At 46.5% G+C, this 19662-nt stretch overlaps 1 protein-coding gene across 1 annotated transcript in view; it reads left to right on the plus strand.

Annotated features, from left to right (window-relative positions):
- LOC132954036 (carbonic anhydrase-related protein 10-like) overlaps positions 1 to 19662 on the plus strand; it is a 56201-nt gene that overhangs the window by 1615 nt on the left and 34924 nt on the right. Inside the window, exon 2 of the mRNA XM_061026471.1 lies at positions 1267 to 1341. Coding sequence (XP_060882454.1) covers positions 1267 to 1341 — 75 coding nt within the window. The remainder of the gene's footprint in view (positions 1 to 1266; positions 1342 to 19662) is intronic.

The raw sequence follows: 19662 nt of genomic DNA on the forward strand, positions 1-19662 counted from the left end.
CAGATTGTAGCGCAGGTTTTGTAACATAAACTATGGTCAAATGTGTTTAAGATTTATTGACAAATAACGTGCGGGAAAGGAGCCACAAGTCTGATTAGAACCCGGGTCGTCCGCCTAGAGGACTCTAACCTCTGTACATGGGGTGTGCACACTAACCACTAGGCTAACGTCGTCTCTCTATCATGTTTTTAAAACAGCTGGTTCTCGGCCAAAAGCTGCACAAAACTCAACATTTTAAAGGAGCAGTATGTAACTCTGCCCCCTAGTGTTTAAACGGGTACTGCAGTCTAAATTCTAAACATTGTAGAGAGCTGTCTCCCCCCCTCCTCTCTAGAGTCGATGCTCATGCAGGTCACTATGTGGTGGACACTGAAGCTTCAGTGTTTATCCAGCTCTGCATGGGTCTGTAAACCTTTCTGTGTTCTAACCTCTCTCCATTTTTCAAAAGCATCTCCAATATTGATCCTAGTTTGAGCACGTTTCTGCTCGTGGAGCTTATTAGAAACATGCAGAGGCTTTTTAGGTCGGGTACAATCACTTCTATCTGAACCACTTCTCTTGCACGCCAGCTCCCCGCCAAGAAACGTCCCAAGTCAACCAGAACAAAGCAGAACAGTAAAATCCAGTCAGAGGACAGAGTCTCTGCAGACACAGTCACCACCACACATGTACGGAGGCCCAGAAGGGACGGTGGAGCAGCTTCACTTTAGGAGAAGTCTGTATTTTATTTTGAAGGAGAAGTCTGTATTTTATTTTGAAGGAGACAGGATACTGACTCTACCTTTAACCACCTGATTGTTATAATTAGCCGTCGCTCTTTATCTACAGGAAGTCAAACAGGGTGGATCTGGTCTGGACTCTGCTGCTGTCGGTCTGTGTGAAACATTCAGATGAACCTGTTTTATGTCAGCGTCTTTGTTTTAATGTTGCTGCAGGTTTGGTGGTAAACAGAGCTGCAGCACAATCACCTGAGGGCTCACACACACACACACACACACACACACAGAGGACACACGGCGTGGAGTGATGCAGACCCTCCACAGAGACTCTCTCCGTGCTCCCCTCATGAACTAATCTCCATTCTGACCCACTTTGAAAGTTTCACAATAACTCTGTTTTTATGAAAAGAGTCATTATTATAATTCTAAAAGCTTCCGATGATTAAAAAGCAGCTGCAGTGAAACGTGAGCTTCAAAGTCAGGATGGAAAAATGTTCAAAGGAAACATCATTTACCAAAGAGCTGTGTTCTGTGTGTTCCTCCGCAGCTCAGCCAATCGCATCCAAGCTTGATGACAGTTGGTGGGCGTATAAGGACGTCGTCCAGGGAAGCTTTGTTCCAGGTAAGAGACCGCCACCCACCGCACACACACACACACACACACACACACACACATGGGCTGCAGGAACACAAACACACACAGGCTGCAGGAACACAAACACACACAGGCTGCAGGAACACACACACACATGGGCTGCAGGAACACACACACACATGGGCTGCAGGAACACACACAAACACAGGCTGCAGGAACACACACACACACACACACACACACGGGCTGCAGGAACACACACACACACAGGCTGCAGGAACACACACACACAGGCTTGAAGAAGAATGATATGAAATGAGTTTGTTTGAGATTGATCAGAGTGAGGCTCTGGATATCTGAAGCTGATTGGCTCAGAGTGAGTGCTGATTAAAAGACTTGAATGAATTGGTTTCAATAACGAGGGGATTGTTTTGTTTTAAGGAGGAATCTTCTCTGATTGGCTGAAGGTTTCACTCCTCGCTGTTTGAAGGCGTTCACAGTGGCTGCTCGTCGTGCTGCTTTTTTCTTTACAGCTCTTCGCTAAGTGTTCTGTTAGCCAGAGAGTGCGGTTCAGTGTGCATGTTTTCAGATCAATCTCAAACACCGCCTGTTGTTCTGGATGAACTCTCGTCACGCAGAGCGCGACACTGAATGAAATACATGAAATTAGTGTTGCTAAAAAATAGCATCCACAAAAAGTAACAACAATTAATAAAATGGAAATCTGAGGGATTACTGTAATCCAATTTATTCTTTAATGTGCATCGAAGGGAGACAGCAGAGAAGAATTTTAACCCTTTAAAGGAGAATTCTCTTTGATTTGTTCTGTAAATCTGGATGTTTGACATGTAGACTTCTTCCACTTGTTCCAGTGTTTTAGTCTGAGCGTCATGTGTGAACACAAACATCTGAATGTTTCTCTCTTCACCCGGAGTTTCTCCTCCAGCCTCCTCGTATTTATTCTGCAGAAAGTCAGAGTGAGCTGATGTGAGAACGCAGCAGGATATAATCAGGAGAATTCACCTGGAGCCAGTGGGAGGGGGTGGTGACCTTTATTCCCTGTGATCGCTGCACGACCATAGACTGTCTGCACGCCACCTCTACCATCTCTGTGCTCTAATCAACCTGCTGCTGCATGTTTCCTGTTCTCCAGGATGTTCTTCTCCACTCTTTAGTCCACTCTTAATATTCTCATTATAGCGTCGTATTGCGGACTCTGTTGCTTCGTTCTTTTTCATGTCATGTCCTACTTCAGGAGACTCCACCCCCCCCCCCTCCTGTCTGACAGGTAAAGTCTCCCGCTGTGAGGTGCATGTGTGAACAACCAGATCAGGAGGATTTCAGGAGCAGTCCTCCTGAAATTGTTGAGAAATATTCAAGAGTGCATGTGTTTAAAAATGGCGTTGGAATCCTCAAATATTTCCTCTTGAAGTGCAAAAGAAGCCCCGCCTCCCTGAACACTAATTCATGTTGTGGAAACTCAGAGACTGATGGTGCTAACATGTTGTGTCCATGCAGGAAGCAGGAAGTGAAGGATGGGAGGGTGACGCCCCAATCTGTTTACTGTTGATAATCAAAACGAGGGATGTAACTAACTTTACACTCAACTCACCAAACGATACGATACTGATCACACATCGATTGAAATCGTCCATATTTGTGTTGTTTTTTGTTGAAACTCTTTGAAATGAGCTGAGTTGAATCAGTTTCAGAGAGAGAGAGAGTGTGAGGTGTATTTAAAGGCTGCCTGTCACCTCCTCACATCAGGAGCCTGAGAGTGAATATCTGCGTCTCCTCTCTCACTGCTCCGTGTTAGAGCTGAGCCAGCAGAACCACAAACGTCTGCTTCAAGCTGTTTGTGGGCGTGAGGAGGGAATACAGTCAGCAGAAAGAGAAATAAGAAGTGAGACGATGTAAAACTCAGGTCACTGTCTGGTGGCGCCTCACGCGTTGTGTTTCCTGTGATCACCTGCGCACACACACAATGTTCACTGCCATCGGCTCGGATTAGAGGCCGCTCAGAGACGATGTGCGGCAGCCTCCGAGCACAAACAGAAATCACTGCTCCCTCTCCGGTGAGATGACCGAGACACAGCGAGTGAGAGATGAAAGCAGGCAGAGAGGAAGGACTCTGGCAATAAGAGCGCGCTCCGCCTCTGAGTTCTCACTCTGGCACAATAAAGTATGAAACTAAATTTAACACAAGATACAGTATGCAGCACAGATGCCATGAACAATGGAGAGTGTTGGCAGGAGGAGATAGCAGCATGCAGATCTGTCTTCTTTATTTCACACGTTCAGCGAGCAGCCAAGACTGGAACCACCCAGGATTAGTCCGGTTCACGTCCCGTAAACACCGACGACCTCTAATCCCAACAGAAATGATGGGAGGGAAAATTAATCAACAAAATGTTTAATACTGAAGCGTTTTAAGAGGAGGATATTTCAGCAAAGTCCCAGAAGGTTCCATGGAAGAGCTGAGGGAAGCTGCAGGAGCTGTGAACGTGCCAAACCAAGTTAGACCTCATCCTGAAAGTCTTCGCTTCTCTAAACAGAAAAAATAGATTATGAAAATACTTTGGCAAGGAAAAAAATCTTCTACTAAATTAAACCTGACAAGTCTAATTTAGTAGAAGAAGAAGTATATGACTCTGCAGCTTTATTATGAATAAATCAGCTGAGAAGTTGAAACATTTACTTAGACTTCTTAACAGTGACGTCGCCCCCTGCTGGACATATGGAAGTACACATATTTGAGACTTTTCTTCACTGGCCTCTCTTCTCGACTTTCACTCGTGTCATTCCCGTTTTTCTGTCCGGTAGAGTTCCCTCTCTTCTCTCGCCCTCTGACGTTGTTTCTCCTCGGGTCTTTGGTGTTTTTGTGCGTCAGACTGTTTCGGGCCGTCAGGTTCACTCTGCAGCTCTAAAGTTCTTATCTATATTTGATCACATGTGCGTCTGCCGTCTCTTTTATCTTCTCCCTCCACTCTCTTTCATTCCCTCTCATCTCCTCTTCCTTGTCTCCGTTCCTTCGTTTCCTCCCTCTCTCTCTTCGTATCTCGTCCACTTCTCCTCTGCCTCTCTCTCTCTTTCTTCCTGCAGCACCTCCTCCTCGTCTCGTCCCCAGTCGCTCGTCCTTCTCTCTCTCTCTCTCTCTCTCTCTCTCTCTCTCTCTCTCTCTCTCTCTCTCTCTCTCTCTTGTTTCCTCTTTCATTTCTCTCCTCTGCTCCCCCCTGGACGGCCTGGAGATGTTGCTATCATTCATTTGAACTCGTTGGCGACTCAAGGCTCGTTTCAAAGCTCAGAGGAAACGTGTTGCTGTGATGAGGCCACTCTCTCTGCGAGCGTTTACCTGCCATGAGAAGCAGAGAGTCACAGTGTCCTGATTTTAAACACAGAGCAGCACAAAGATCAAACTCGAAACAGAAAACAGTCAACAGACTTCAGCTCGCGGCTTGACTGAGTGAAAAGTGAAATGTTGAGGTTCAAACTGCAGAAGGACTGAACATGAACTGTTTCTAAAAACTGAGCAGATTCCAAAGAGCGAGAGAAACATGACATCGTTAAAATGATGCATCAGCTTCTCTTACTGACGTAAAATATAACTTCTGATGTACCAAAAGTTTTCTTAAATCCCAAATCTTTAAGGAGATCTCTTCTGCTGATCCATCTTTGAATACATTCATAAGATGTTACCATGTTGGATGTCCAGACTAAACCCCGGACGTGGTTTTCTGTCGCTCTGAACGAGATGTTAAGAGATCTCGGTGAGACCTGACGTCAATTTCCACAGACTCCATGCACGCGGTCCGTCAGCTCTACGACTCTGTTCACTGCCACTTTAGTTGATGATTGTGTTTTCAACAGGGAGCGCCATTGTCCGTCTCCGGCTACTCGACATGTGTCCCAGACTGACATCACTAATGGTGACAGTGAGGATCATAGATCTCCTTTAAGCTTTATTTATATATAAACGTTTACAGTGATCAGCTTCCTGATGGATGAATCCGTCCACACATTCAGGTCCATCCTTCCATAATCTGAATGCTCAAGTTAAGGCAGAGACGGTCGATTGTTTCCTTTCTTTCTTTCATCTCCTTACAGAAACCATTTCTATAAGTATAATCTGTTTCCTCGCAGTCTTTCTGGAAGACTAACTGAGCGTGTCTGAAGGTTTACAGTCGACCCTGATAAACATGAGCTCCCCCTCCTCCTGAAGTCATGGAGTCATTTCTCCTCCCAGTGGAACGAGAACTGTGAGTCCTCCAAACAGTCTCTGCACGTTCTGCACAAGCTGCTTCTAAAATAGTCTGTTTCTGGCTGCGGACCGGTCAGACTGGATCCTGTATTCCCTTCATTCTCAGACTTCCTTGGCTGTCTTGGTGCAGCAGACTGAATAAACTGTCAAAGTGCCATTCTCACATCCAGACCGTTTCTCTGAAACACGAGTCGTCTGGACAGAGAGACAGATAAATCTATTTCTGTTTCAGAGAGGCTCAGTTTGAAATGGAATAATAACAGATCTTGTTTTGTGCAAATGTCAGATAGTGAAGGAGTCCTGCCAATTCTCCATCGTTTTTTATTTGTCCTTCTCTCATCATCGAGCACGTTCCAGCTCTTCCTCCTGAAGAGAAATGCAAATGAAGTTCAGTGAGATCCTGCGGGCAGAGAACAAGCGGCATGTTGGTGTGGTTTCTCTCACATTATATCTGATTCTGTGCCGGACTCGCCATGAGAGTGAGGAGGAGGAGGAGGAGGAGGGAGAGGAGGAAGAGGAGGAGGAAGAGGAGGAAGAAGAGGAGGGAGAGAGAGAGAGGAGGAGGGAGAGGAGGAGGAGGGAGAGGAGGAAGAGGAGGAAGAGGAGGAGGAGGAGAAAGAAGAGGAGAGAGAGAGAGGAGGAGGAAGAGGAGGAGGAAGAGAGAGAGGAGTGAGAGGAGGAAGAGAGAGAGGAGGAGGAGGAGGAAGAGAGAGAGGAGGAAGAGGAGGGAGAGGAGGAGGAGGAAGAGGAGGAGGAAGAGGAGGAGGAGGAGGAAGAGAGAGAGAAGGAAGAGGAGGGAGAGGAGGAAGAGGAGGAGGAGGAAGAGAGAGAGGAGGGAGAGAGAAAGGAGGAAGAGGAAGAAGAGGGAAGGGGAGAGAGAGGACTAAAGAAAAATGAGCTCCTGGGAGCTGCCCTTTCCTTAGATGTCATCGCTCTGACTCTCTCTCTGTGTGTGTGTGTGTGTGTGTGTGTGTGTGTGTGTGTGTGTGTGTGTGTGTGTGTGTGTGAGATATAGGAGTGCTTAAAGAGAGGATGAGGAGCAGGAGGAGAGCTTCTCCGTTCAGCTCGATTCAGCAGAAAATAATTAGAGAGAAACTTGGAGAGATAAAACATGTGATGTGTTTTCTGCTTTGTGTCAGTGCTTTGCAGATCCTCTGAGCTCATGAAGATTTTTATTTTCGTTTCATTATGTGTCTCAATAACTCGTCTTTATTTCTCTTGTTGTGTCAAGGCTGCGTGTTTGAAAAGCCTCCTCTCTCCTCTCACAGCACCTCTGAAAGGCTTCTGAGCCGCAGCTACAATTTGAATCATGTCAGAAATCCACAGTATGATCGGCGTTTAACGATGATTTCAAGGGAAAAACATTGTAAGTGAACGTCTTCATTGTTGCTCTAAACTCTGATGCAGGAGCGCTCGTGTAGACGCCTGCAGAGCGGCTCGATCTGGGACTGAACAGATATTAAAACCACCAGAAGCTCAGTAAATAATGCAGCTCATCACATGTTGCTCGTCTGTGATGAGGGGCCATATTTGAGATGAGATGAGATTCAACTTTATTGTCATTACACATATACAAGTATAGAGTAACGAAATGAGGTTTGGCATCTCACCAGAAGTGCAATAAGCAGAAAGTGCAAGAATCTGTGCTATGTACAAGTAATTACAAAATTTACAGATGTAGATCTGCTCTCGATCACACAGCGGTAGAAGTTCATCAGTAAAGCTGAAGACAGGTGGTGTCTTTTCAGTGTCCTCAGGAAAAAGAGGCGTTGATGAGCCTTCTTAACCAGACTGGAGGTGTTAGTGGACCAGGAGAGGTCCTCTGTGATGTGGGTCCCCAGGAACTTACTTACTTACCCAGCCATCCCATTGATGTGAATGGGGTTGTGCGTGCTTCCTCTTTCTCTCCTGAAGTCCACGATGAGCTCCTTCGTCTTGCTGGTGTTGAGAAGCAGGTTGTTGTCAGCACACCAGGCGGCCAGATGCTGTACCTCCTCCCTGTAGGCTGTGTCATCGTTGTTGCTGATGAGGCCAATCTCCGCAAACTTGATGATGGTGTTGGATCCATGTACAGGTCTGCAGTCGTGGGTGAAGAGGGAGTAGAGGAATGGGCTCAGCACACAGCCCTGTGGTACGCCTGTGTTGAGTGTGATGGTGGTGGAGCAGGTGTGTCCTGACCTAACATACTGGGGTCTGTTGGTCAGAAAGTCCATTATCCAGTGACGGAGGGAGGTGTTGAAGCCCAGGTCTCCGAGTTTAGTGTTTAACTTGGAGGGGATGACAGTGTTGAATGCTGAGTTAAAATCAACAAACAGCATTCGTGCGTATGTGTTGTTATTGTCCAGATGTGTGAGCACAGAGTGCAGTGCAGTGGAAACTGCATCCTCTGTACTCTTATTGCTGCGGTAGGCAAACTGGTATGGGTGCAGTGTGGGTGGGAGGCAGTTTTTCAGGTGTGCTAGGACCAGTCGCTCAAAGCACTTCATTATGATGGGTGTGAGTGCTACAGGGCGGTAGTCATTCAGGCCTGTTGGGCTGGAGTGTTTCGGCACTGGGACAATGGAGGTGGCTTTGAAGCATGCTGGCACAGCTGCTTGGGTGAGGGACAGGTTGAAGATGTCCGTAAAAACCCCAGTGAGCTGCTCCGCACATGCTCTAAGCACGCGCCCAGGGGTGCCGTCTGGACCAGCAGCCTTTTGAGCGTTGATCCGGCTCAGTGCAGCGTGGACGTCTGTGGAGGTGAGTGAGAGGGGCTGGCTGTCTGCAGGAGGTTTGGTCTTGGTCTGCGTCTCCCTGTTGTCTCTATCGAAACGAGCATAAAAGTGATTTAGCTCGTTCAGGAAGGAGACATCTGTGGTTATCGGGGTGGGGTTGCTGGGTTTATAATCACTGATGGCCTGGATGCCCTGCCACATGCGTCTGGTGTCGAAGTTGGAGAAGTGTTCCTCTACCTTCAGCTTGTAGCAGTGCTTGGCCTTGATGATGCCCCTCCTCAGGTTTGCCCTGGATACGCTGTAGGCTATTGCGTCATCTGATCTGAAGGCGGTGTTGCGGGCCTTCAGCAGGAGCCGCACCTCCTTGTTCATCCATGGCTTCTGATTTGGGTACGTGGTGATCTGCTTCCATGTTGTAACACTGTCGATGGTGGTATTGATATAATCCAGCACAGAAGAGGTGTAGGTGCCAATGTCTGTGTGAGAGCCCCAGGTAGCCTGAGAAGCAAACATACTTCAGTCTGTGTGATGGAACTTGTCCTGAAGTACAGAGTCTGTCCCCGCTGGCCACACTTTAATAGTTGTCACTGATGGCTTCACACGTTGGATGAGTGGGGAGTACTTGGGGATGAGGAACAAAGAAAGGTGGTCTGACTGTCCCAGGTGGGGGAGGGGGGTCGTGGTGTAGGCTCCTGCGATGTTTGTGTAAACATGATCCAGAGTTTTGTTTCCTCTTGTATTGCATGAAACATGCTGGTGAAATTTAGGGAGCACTGTCTTTAAGTTTGAGTGATTAAAATCACCTGCAACTATAAACTATAACCAATATTTGTAGAGTTGGTCATGTTCTCTTTAAGGGCATCTCTCGCTGTATGCACTACACTTGCAGGTGTGTTCTGAAGGTGTGTTTAGATGTGAGATGTGATCCAAACGAGAGGAAAGTCAACGAAATCAAAACTTTAATTCAGGTAACTCAGGCTGAAGCTGCAGCTTGTAGAGAGAGGTTTGTTACTGAGGCTCCTGGGGGCGGGTTGCTCGGGTTCGAGTCCCACCTGTAGCTCATTTGGTGCATGTCGTCCCCCCCCCCCCCCCCCCCCCTCTCTCTAATATCCGACCCAATCCCAAAATAAACCATGTTTATGCTGCGTTAAACTGTGTACAGTATATAATTTCAGACTCTGATGCTTTGTACGCCATCTTGGAATTCCACCATACATATCTTATATGTCATATCTTGCCTCCTGAGTGTGCCATCCCCCCGACCCGTCTTGTCTGGCAGGGAACATTTTATGCTGTGAGGGACACGTTTCATTAAGACACTCAGGAAGTTAGAAGACAAAGGACAGAAATGTTCTAGAAAAGAGCTCACATGGGAGTAACTGACTCACCAGTTTGTTCCCGATGTATATGACACTGCAGCTTTATTATCTTCAGTTCTCAGCTCACAGACAACATTAACTTGTTTGAGACTTAAATTATGATGAGATTTTTTAAATTATTCAGCAAATAGGCAACATTTACAAACTGAACAGCAAAGGACCCAATATAGCGCCCTGTGGAACTCCAGATACAATATCAGTTTTACAGAACGTAAAATGAAAACCTTAGAGACATAAGTAATGACTGTCCTCCTTTTCCTGGATGTGATTTGATACATTTTGTATTTTTGACACCTGAATGTCTCCAGAGGACGCCAGCAGACATCAGCCTGAAGATGATCGTTTGAAACGGGGAAAATTTAACCTAATACACGTTGAGGCTGACATTTTGTTGAGCTGAAGGAAAGAAAAGCCAAATTTAAATATGTCTCTGCTCTGTCCCTGACAGAGAGGATGCTGGGAAAGGCTTTTCAGCCCACTCTGGGGAAGAAAAAATAAGACGTGAAAAGCAGACTGTATCACCTCCGGCAACTTACATTAATGTCGCACCTCGTGGTGTTATTGTTGTGTGTGTTATTTGTGTGTTTTTCAGATGGGGGCGTGTGTCTGAGCGGGATGTGATACCACTGCTGTTGTTTAATATGAGTGTATAAGTGGTTATTTCTGTGTGTGTGTGTGTGTGTGTGTGTGTGTGTGTGTGTGTGTGTGTGTGTGTGTTTGTGTTGTGGGTGTGTAATATCACAGCTCAGGGTTGTTTTTTGTGAGAGCTGCACAGTAAGTAGGACAGAGAGTCAGTGATCACAGACACACACACACACACACACACACACACACACGCACGCACACACACACACACACACTCACACACACGCACACGCACACGCACACACACACACACACACACACACACACACACACTGCTCTTATCCATGTATCGTCTCTCCTCGTCTTTGTCGTACATTTCCATCTCCGTCTGTGTCTGTCTCTCTATTTCTTTTTAATATCTTTCTCACACACCCTCGCAGACACTCTCAGGCCACAGGAGAGAAGGCAGAGAGGAAAAAATGAGGAGGAAATGGAGATATGAGGAGGAAGAGGAAGAGGAGGAGGAGACGACATTCCTCCCACGCAGTAGAGGAGATATGAGCAGTTTAAGAAAGGACTAGAGGAGAGGGCGAGCGAGGATAACAGTACAGAGAGAGAGAGAGGAGAATAAAGTTATGATACTCCATCTCAATAATCTCCTGATATCATTACACCGTCACATTCTCCACGCCTCATAGCCGCTCGCTACATTTCTTGCAATTACTCACGGCAATAACGACGTTAGAGCTAATGCAGGCGGTGATTACGCCGTCGCTGCGATTTGTTCTCATTTAGCCGCCGCTGGCTGCTACGGTAATAAATGTGCATGTGCTCGCCCAGACGATGTGTTTGCTGTAGTTAAGAGTTCCAATGAATTCATTCGACTGTAATGTGCCAGAGGGGGCCGAGACGAGGGGCTTAGACGAGGGGCTTAGACGTGGAGCAGAGATGAGGGGCCGAGACGTAGGGCCGAGATGAGGGGCAGAGACTTGGGGGCCGAGACGAGGGGCCAAGCAGGAACCTGACAGGTGGATGCACGTACTCGTTAAGTTTCACTTCCTGAAACTTGACGTCATATGAAAAACATTTTTTTTGTGGCTCAAACTCCACATTGATGTTTTTAATGGAGAACTTTGACATCTCTTTCTCTGTTTTCAGGAGTTTATTTTACAATCATTAAGAAGATAAATGTTCAAGTCGATCTTCTGACAGTCACTTCAGAAACAAACTCTGTCAGCTGTTCTCGACCCGCTCGTTCAGTCCTCAGCCGAGTTTGATTGACAGCTTTGAAGCCTCGAGAAGCTGAACTGAAACCAGCAACACGTCAGAGCTCAGTCAGACTGAACCAAAATAAAAGGCTTATGTTTATCACCACATGTGAGCGGGAGTGTCTGCATGTTTACGTGTTGTCACCTCTTTGTGTTCACCTGAACATGTTAACTTTATTCAGGATGATAATCACCTCTAAGTCGACTTCATCGACTCTGAATGAGTCAGAACAAAAGTGTAGAAAATGACTGCAGCCGAACAAACACATGTAGGTCACATATTTCTGTCTGTTATCTAACTTCGAGGTATTTGTTCTCCTCTGAGAATAAAAACACAATAAGATCAGGAACAGCTCAGACACACACACACACACACACACATCTGTGTTTTTATTGTCGGCCTTGTGTGTGCACAGGAAGTCCGATACCCTGCAGGCTGATTAAGAGTAGAAACATCGGCTCTCAGACACTCGAGGGACTCATTTGTGTCACTGAAGGTTGAAGAAGGAGTGATGGTTCTCCTCACTTCCTCCTGCAGGGGTCCGTCTCGGAGAAAGCGTCCCGGCGCTGATTTCAGATGCTGAGGGAACGTCGAGCCAGCCGAACCACCGGGGGCACCGCAGGCGAGCAGAATTTGAATGGAGCTCAGAGAGTGTGAGCGCTGAGGCTGCTGCAGAGTCTGCTGCTCACTCTGCGACTGTACTGATATATGTTCAAGAAAGAGAGAAATAGGGCAAAAGGACGCTGGGGACTCGTCCTTCTTTCTTTGCAAAACACAAATTTTGCATCTACATTTGCAGCAATAACTCTCATGATCACATTATTTTTTCTTTGCGGTGCACATTAACAGACAGAAAACCCCCTAAAAGTATATTTCAGCCATCTCCAGGATGTGAAAGCAAAAGATTCTCATCTCAGCGTGTGTTGGCTCTGAAGTTTGTTCCTTGTTTTGAAGTCTGGTTGTGTAGCTGTGTTCCTCTGCAGCCCACAGAACTCTCTGTGTTACATCACACAGCTGCTTCATGCTGCAGTTTGAACTCAGGAGACAAACCTGCACCAACAATATGTGCTGTGAATCACACTGTGCATGCTCCACACTGTAGGTACAGTCAAAGGGATGCACACGACTACTGTACTCATTAAACAGCACTGTGTCTCACTTTACGATGTACATGCTTCTTATAGAAACTGATATGATGCTGCTCTGGTGTAAAGGTGTACAAGAAGACCGACAGCTACCTTTGTTCAAATCTCTGTTAGTGTAAACTGAAGGCTTGTAAAACCAGAAGTCCAAACCAGTCGCATCTCATGATATTGTTTTCATTGTTTGAGTCTTCTGTAGAGAAAGCTCTTTCTGCAGCACCAAGACAAATCACATCTTCACAAACTGGATAACAGGACTCCTTTTTGTTCCTTAAAGGTCACATATTATATAAAATCCACTTCCCCCATGTTCCTCTAACTCTAACATGTGTCTCTAGTCTGTCTACAAACCCCCCAATGATAAGAAAAGTCCATCCTCTCCGTCTTCTTGCCTGCTCCACTTTTCAGAAAATGTGTGCTCAAACAGGCTGTTTGGAGATTTTCCCTTCACATCACAAAGGGCAGTAGCCCCTCCCCCAGGTGGGTGACACTCCCACAGCTAGGTGTTTGTTCTGCCCTCTGAGTCTGCCTTCTCACTGTAAACAATAGGACATGGAGCGAGAAAGCACAGAGACACCCAAGTCCTTCCAGAGAGGGGGCGTGGTCAGACACAGCTCATTTACATATTTAAAGGTACAGACACAGAAACAGCCTGTTCTGAGCAGGGCTGAAATAGAGGGGTTTATAGACATGATCAAATACAGGATCAGAGTGGATTTAGAACAAGAAAAGTGACCTTATGTGACCTTTAAAAAAAAAAGTAGCATTTGATCCAGTCTAAAGTTGGGACGGGACATGGCTCCTCCTCCTCTGTCATCACTTCCTACCTCCTTCGTCTTTCACCTCCATTGTTCTGTCATCTCTCAGGTTTCCTCCCGTACATCACATACGTCTCTGCAGCTGTCGTTTCTGCTCTGTTGTGTTTTATCGTCTCGTGTCACAGCGTCACATTATGAGGTCATTTTTTTTCTATTGTTTTTACTGCCATCCGTTTATGTTTGACATCATATTTAAGGGACAATAAATCATGCAGCCATAAAGCTGTGATATTTCAAACTGAATGGTTTTACAGTGTATGTGTGTGTGTGTGTGTGTGTGTGTGTGTGTGTGTGTGTGTGTGTGTGTGTGTGTGTGTGTGTGTGTGTGTGTCTCTCTAAATGTGACCTTTGTCTGTGTGTTAGAGTTATCACAGCTGGAGTCAAAGTCACAGACGGACATAAAGAGAGAAAATATGCTGCAGGAGGGACGGACGAGTGACAGGAATACAGAGAGAGAGAGAGAGAGAGACAACCATGGGGTTAGAGAGGAGTGACCCCGACACACACACACACACACACACACACACACACACAACAGATGGCTCTTAGTCCCTCATGATCACCACAGGAAGGTCGTGACCCTGAATATCTTCAGTGGTCTCTGCAGAGTCGCTGATGCTGCAGATCAGACATGTTGATGAAACACGTTTAGTGTCGGGGAAGAAAAGTAGATCTGGATCAAGCTTTGAATCTGGAGACGTTCTGTTTGTAGAAGTCAGTGTGTTTGTCGTCTGCAGGCGTCCGATTGGTGACCACCTGACCCTGACTCTTGCCCAGTGCATGCAGACTGCAGTACCCATTTTAAACACTAGGGGTCAGAGTTGCATACTGCTCCTTTAAAGACATAAAAAGCTAAATCTGAAGAGCTACTTTTTAGATCATTGATTGCATATTCAGAGTCAGTAATGGAGACTTACTGCTAACTCTTTGAACTCGTTTCTGCAGATTTAACTGCAGCAGAGAGACGTCTTCTTAATCATGATATAATAAAATCACATCGGACTGCAGCGTCCAAGAGTCTTGGAAAGTGGAGAGAGTGAGTCTGCAGCAGCAGGAGCCACAGAGGACAGAGAGGAGACGTTTAGTGTAGAATAACAGCCTGTTCCTCAGCTTCTGTAAATTAACTTTGTGATAGATCTTCTTTATTTGCTGCAATAGTCTTTCAAAGCCTCCTCGCTCATCATTCTGCTCCTCTTTTAAACATGATTCTTCCTCCACCTTAATTCATGCCGATGTTTTGATCGACTTCCCGGTTACAGGAACTTTCAATAAAAACATTTTAACTCACCGACAGATCATCAATGAAACTTTCTGCTGCGAGAGATTCAAGTAACGACCAATTAAAATACACGGAGCTTAAAACAGAACACAGAACACAGGAGGGCGTGATCTTCCTCTGCGTTTTATTCTGGATCATCATTATTCTGAACCTGAGGAGCCTCCTCCATGTAAACACACTGAGAGGTGTCACAGTCTGAAACCAGAAGAAGAAAACAAACTGTTTCAGTAAATTACACCAACTTCAGACTTTATTTAAAGAACATATGAAGGCCCGTCTGAGCTCGCCCCGAGGCAAAGCGCCGTCCATCTCCTGAAATCCTGCAAGAAGAAAAAATCTGAAAAAAATAGCTAATGAGGCAGGCTGGATCGAGCCGCATTTGAAGAGCAGAACAGGTCGGCGTCTTTCCAAGAAGAAGAACTTTGTGTTCTGATTCAGGCGGAGACGAGAGTGTGATTGATGGAGAGAACAGGACGGGTCTTCTGGGGTCGTTGCATCAGTCTGATATTCCATCGGCGCTCTGATCTTTAGTTCGACCACAGACGGACTCATTTAAATGGCCGCTCTGATTTGTTCCTCAAATTCCAGCGAGTCTGTTCTGCCAGGATTAAACCTCCTCCGTCTTTGTGTCCGTGTGATTGGACAGATTTAAGGAGTGAAACAGAAGAAAAAGAAACAGGATATTTAACACTTTTAGACACGAGAGAAGAATCCTCAGTCAGAGATGTTTTGATAGTAAAACACTCGATTCTGATTGGATGATAATATTTTGTGTTTGTGGGTCAAAGGTCACGCAGCACTGAAGCCTTTGAATTGATTTTTCTCCAATTTTACATTTATTATCCTGCACGCCGCGTTCTCTCCCACTCTTCAACGCTCCTGTTTCCACATCACACACGCCGTCCGTCTCCGTATCGTGCCAGCGGCGCCACTCCGCTCGCTCCGAGAAACGGAGCTCGCTGCGAGTGCGCGTCACGCTCTGATTTATGAACCGACTGTCTGGAGTTTAAAAGCGGCTCGTCGGCCTTCGTCCCCTCTGCTTCTTTGCCGTCTGTTCGCCGTGGGAGGAGCAGGACCTGAAGCTCGCTGCACAGAGAGACGTCTGGGTCGACTTGTGACCCAACGTGGACGGATGTGCAGAACGGGAGGCGTGTAATGGTTCAGACTTGAGGGCGTCTTTCTGTTGAATTCTAAAAGAGAAAGTTTTGATTGAAACAGAGTGAAATCCTCGATCTCTCTGAAGAACACTAACGTTTCCTTAACGGGTTTTTAAATGTTTGAAATCGTCCTGTCAGAGAGACGAGTCTTTAAAGAGAATTCAAAACGAGTTCATTAAAGAAAGACGACGATCCTGACAGGAGTTTCAGTATCTGTTTAATTTCTCCTTCTTTATTTGTCAGTTAGCATCCCGATCAAGACAGCACAGTCGTCTTTTTAAACTCGTTTATTTCCTGGAACAAGAAAAGCTCTTCAGCGATATCGATGTCGTCCCTCATGTTTCTGTGCAGGAAACTGAAATGTGCTGAAGAGATGAGCGGTCTGCCTCCTGAGACTCATTATCTCATAAGATAGATAGATAGATGGTGGGATTTGAACCCGATGCACGCTCGGATGAGGACTAAAGTCTCTGTACTCGAGTTTCTCTCTTGGAGACATTTTATGTCCTGGTCTGAAAAAGTGGGCGTGGTTTAAAGCGTCCTACATTCATGTAAAGCAGCAGAGACTCTCGGTCCCTGGCGTCCGTCTGAGGCTCTGACTGTCAGGAGGGTTCAGGAGGCCGCAGGTTGACCCACTTCAGACTGCTGTCTGCTCAAAGTGGAATCTTAATCCCTCCTGCTGGACTTTAAATGATCTGTGAATAAATCAAAGTAAGAAAAGGTTAATTACTTTACAGAAAGGATCCCTACAGACGCAGAGCCGCTTGAGAGACCATTTTTTAACCACAAACATCTGTAACACTGCTCTCTGCAAACACGCCATTCATAAAAACAGGAAGTTCACTTCCCAGAAAACAGGAAGTTCACACTACTGATCATAAGAGTCACAGAAACCTGGAGCTTCACAGAGTGTATATAACATGGACGTAGTGTCACTGATGTCACCCATTGAATTCTGAAGAGCCATTTTGAAGGTCAACGGTGGCGGTCATGATATTGGAATTGCTGTCTTAGATCGACCAGAAACAGACAAGGAGGTGTAGGCGGGGCTTACACTTCCTGACAACCAGATACTGAATATGTCACCTGTCAGTCAACTCAGCCCCGCCCCTTTTAAGCATAACTGTTCCCCTTCATAAAATCTAAACGGATGAGTCATTTTTGTGTGTGTGTGTGAATGTGTTTATGTGTGTGTGTGTGTGTGTGTGTGCATGTGTTTATGTGTGTGTGTGTGTGTGTGTGTGTGTGTGTGTGTGTGTGTGTGTGTGTGTGTGTGTGTGTGTGTGTGTGTGCGTGCGTGTTTGTGTGTGTTGCTCATAACAAGACAAATCATCAGAGGAACTTTCTGGGTCACGTTCACGCTGATCATGCACACCTGGGCCCGAGACGCAACCAGCTGCACCTGCTCACTCCATCACAGACACACACACACACACACACACACACACACGGGGTGAAAGGAGGAGAAGATCAGGATGTTCCTGGAAAACTTCCAGCGATCAGATCATTCTCTCTGAAGCTCCACACCTGTGTGTGTGTGTGTGTGTGTGTGTGTGTGTGTGTGTGTGTGTGTGTGTGTGTGTGTGTGTGTGTGTGTGTGTGCTGTTCAAAGTTTGAAAGTGTGAATTGACGATCTGATGCAACCCCTTGTGATTTAAAGAAATGTAACCTCACCAGAGAGGAGACTGAACACACAGCGGGAGTCTGACCTTTTTTTTTTAATACTGCTGATGTTTATCTGAATCTGCCCGACCAATCACAATCACTCTGACTCTCTGAATCCATCTGACCAATCACAATCACTCGGACTCTGCAGCGCTTAAAGGAACAGTTTGCATCATGTATTTAAAACTCGGAGTCTCTTATTTTTTTTCCTCGCTGTTTGGGGAAAAAGATGTTTGCCTCTCTTGTGAAGCTGCTCGGAGAAAATCAATTCTTCTCTTTCATTCAGAAATCAGACTAAAGTTTGGATCAGAACTCAGAGCTGCTTTCTTTACGTATTGTTAGTACATATCTCTTTCTCAGATCCCCCCGTCTAGATGTTGACCTTCGTTTGCTCGTGTCGGAGACGTCATGAGTTTATTCTTGGGGCGTTTCGTTCTAAACTTTGGAGCCGGATTGTGAAACCTTTGAATAGATCTGGATTCTCCTGAGCTCAGAGGACGCTGGATCTCAGGGACAAGATTTTCTAAAACTTTAAAACGACATCTGCATTGTGTCGTCAGCAGAGGGTCAGGAGGGTCCAGAGGGTCCAGAGGGTCCAGAGGGGTCAGGGGGTCCAGAGGGTCCAGAGGGGTCAGAGGGTCCAGAGGGGTCAGGAGGGTCCAGAGGGGTCAGAGGGTCCAGAGGGTCAAGAGGGTCCAGGGGGTCCAGAGGGTCCAGAGGGGTCAGAGGGTCCAGAGGGTCCAGAGGGTCCAGAGGGGTCCAGAGGGTCCAGACTTTGGGTACTGAGCAGGAGTGGCCTGAAGTTTGTGCTCACCCAAATGAAGAGCGTTTATTTAACCTGAAAGATATTAGGGGGAAACGGGATGTGTGTGTGTGTGTGTGTGTGTGTGTGTGTGTGTGTGTGTCTGTGTGTGTGTGTGTGTGTGTGTGTGTGTGTGTGTGTGTGTGTGTGTGTGTGTGTGTGTGTGGAGGTGAAGAAGTGTGTGAGCAGAATGAGGATTAGCAGACAGACAGTAATGTGGATTACAGTGGAGTTACATCATTGTTTGAAAGCATCACGCAATCTTATTTATTTATTAACAGTTTCAGCGACAGCCGCCGTCGTTACAGCGAGATGCTCGAGCTCTGGAAACTTTTTCTGAGCTCTCTCGTGTGAAAAACTGCAAATTGGACTAAACCCCTCGGAGAAGATTCTGCCGCAGGGCGAACGCTCTGAACGCAGGAAACACAAAATGACAACAAACACAATGTGAGCCCAGGTCATCCCAGGTCATCCCAGGTTATCCCAGGTCATCCCCAGGTCATCCCAGGTCATCCCAGGTCATCATCCCAGGTCATCCCAGGTCATCCCAGGTCATCATCCCAGGTCATCCCAGGTCACGCTTCAAAGATGTGCAGATCAAACACAGATTCTCCAGGTTTACATGTTAGCAGATTGATCTCTCGTCTCCTTTTTCATGTGTCTGAAAGCTGAAATGTTCCTGAAGGGTTCATGTGTGACGGCGTCCTCCGTGCTCATCAGTTGGCTTGTTTTTCCCGCGGTGATTCATTCTTGTTACTTCCAAATAGTTCCCGCCTCCTCCACCAACCAGCGAGGGTGTAGGCGCGTTCTCCACCTTAGACGATGAAAGTCCTTCACCGTCCCTGCAGCTGTAACGCTCCTGCAGCTTTTCGGCTTTGAACGCGTGGTACATCTGTTGGGAGGAGTCATGATGTTATAGAAATGTCTTCTGGAGACCACAAGCTCCACGTCCCTGCAGGAGTCATGACCCTCTGACTCGGGACTTCCTGTTTAACACCATCAATCTGTCAGTCAGGTTCTGCTTTTCAGGAAATCCTGCACACAACATAATCCACTCTTCAATATGTGAACACACCTTCTTTACATGCACCATGCGTCTCTCTGCATGTGTGTGTGTGTGTGTGTGTGTGTGTGTGTGTGTGTGTGTGTGTGTGTGTGTGTGTGTGTGTGTGTGTGTGTGTGTGTGTGTGTGTGTGTGTGTGTGTGTGTGTGTGTGTGTGTTTGTTTATGGGTCAGACTGGTTACGGCCTCTTAAGCCTCTGAGCTGTGTTAATGTGTGT

The sequence above is a fragment of the Labrus mixtus genome, chromosome 20 (genome assembly GCF_963584025.1).
Source record: "Labrus mixtus chromosome 20, fLabMix1.1, whole genome shotgun sequence".
Lineage (NCBI taxonomy): Eukaryota > Metazoa > Chordata > Actinopteri > Labriformes > Labridae > Labrus > Labrus mixtus.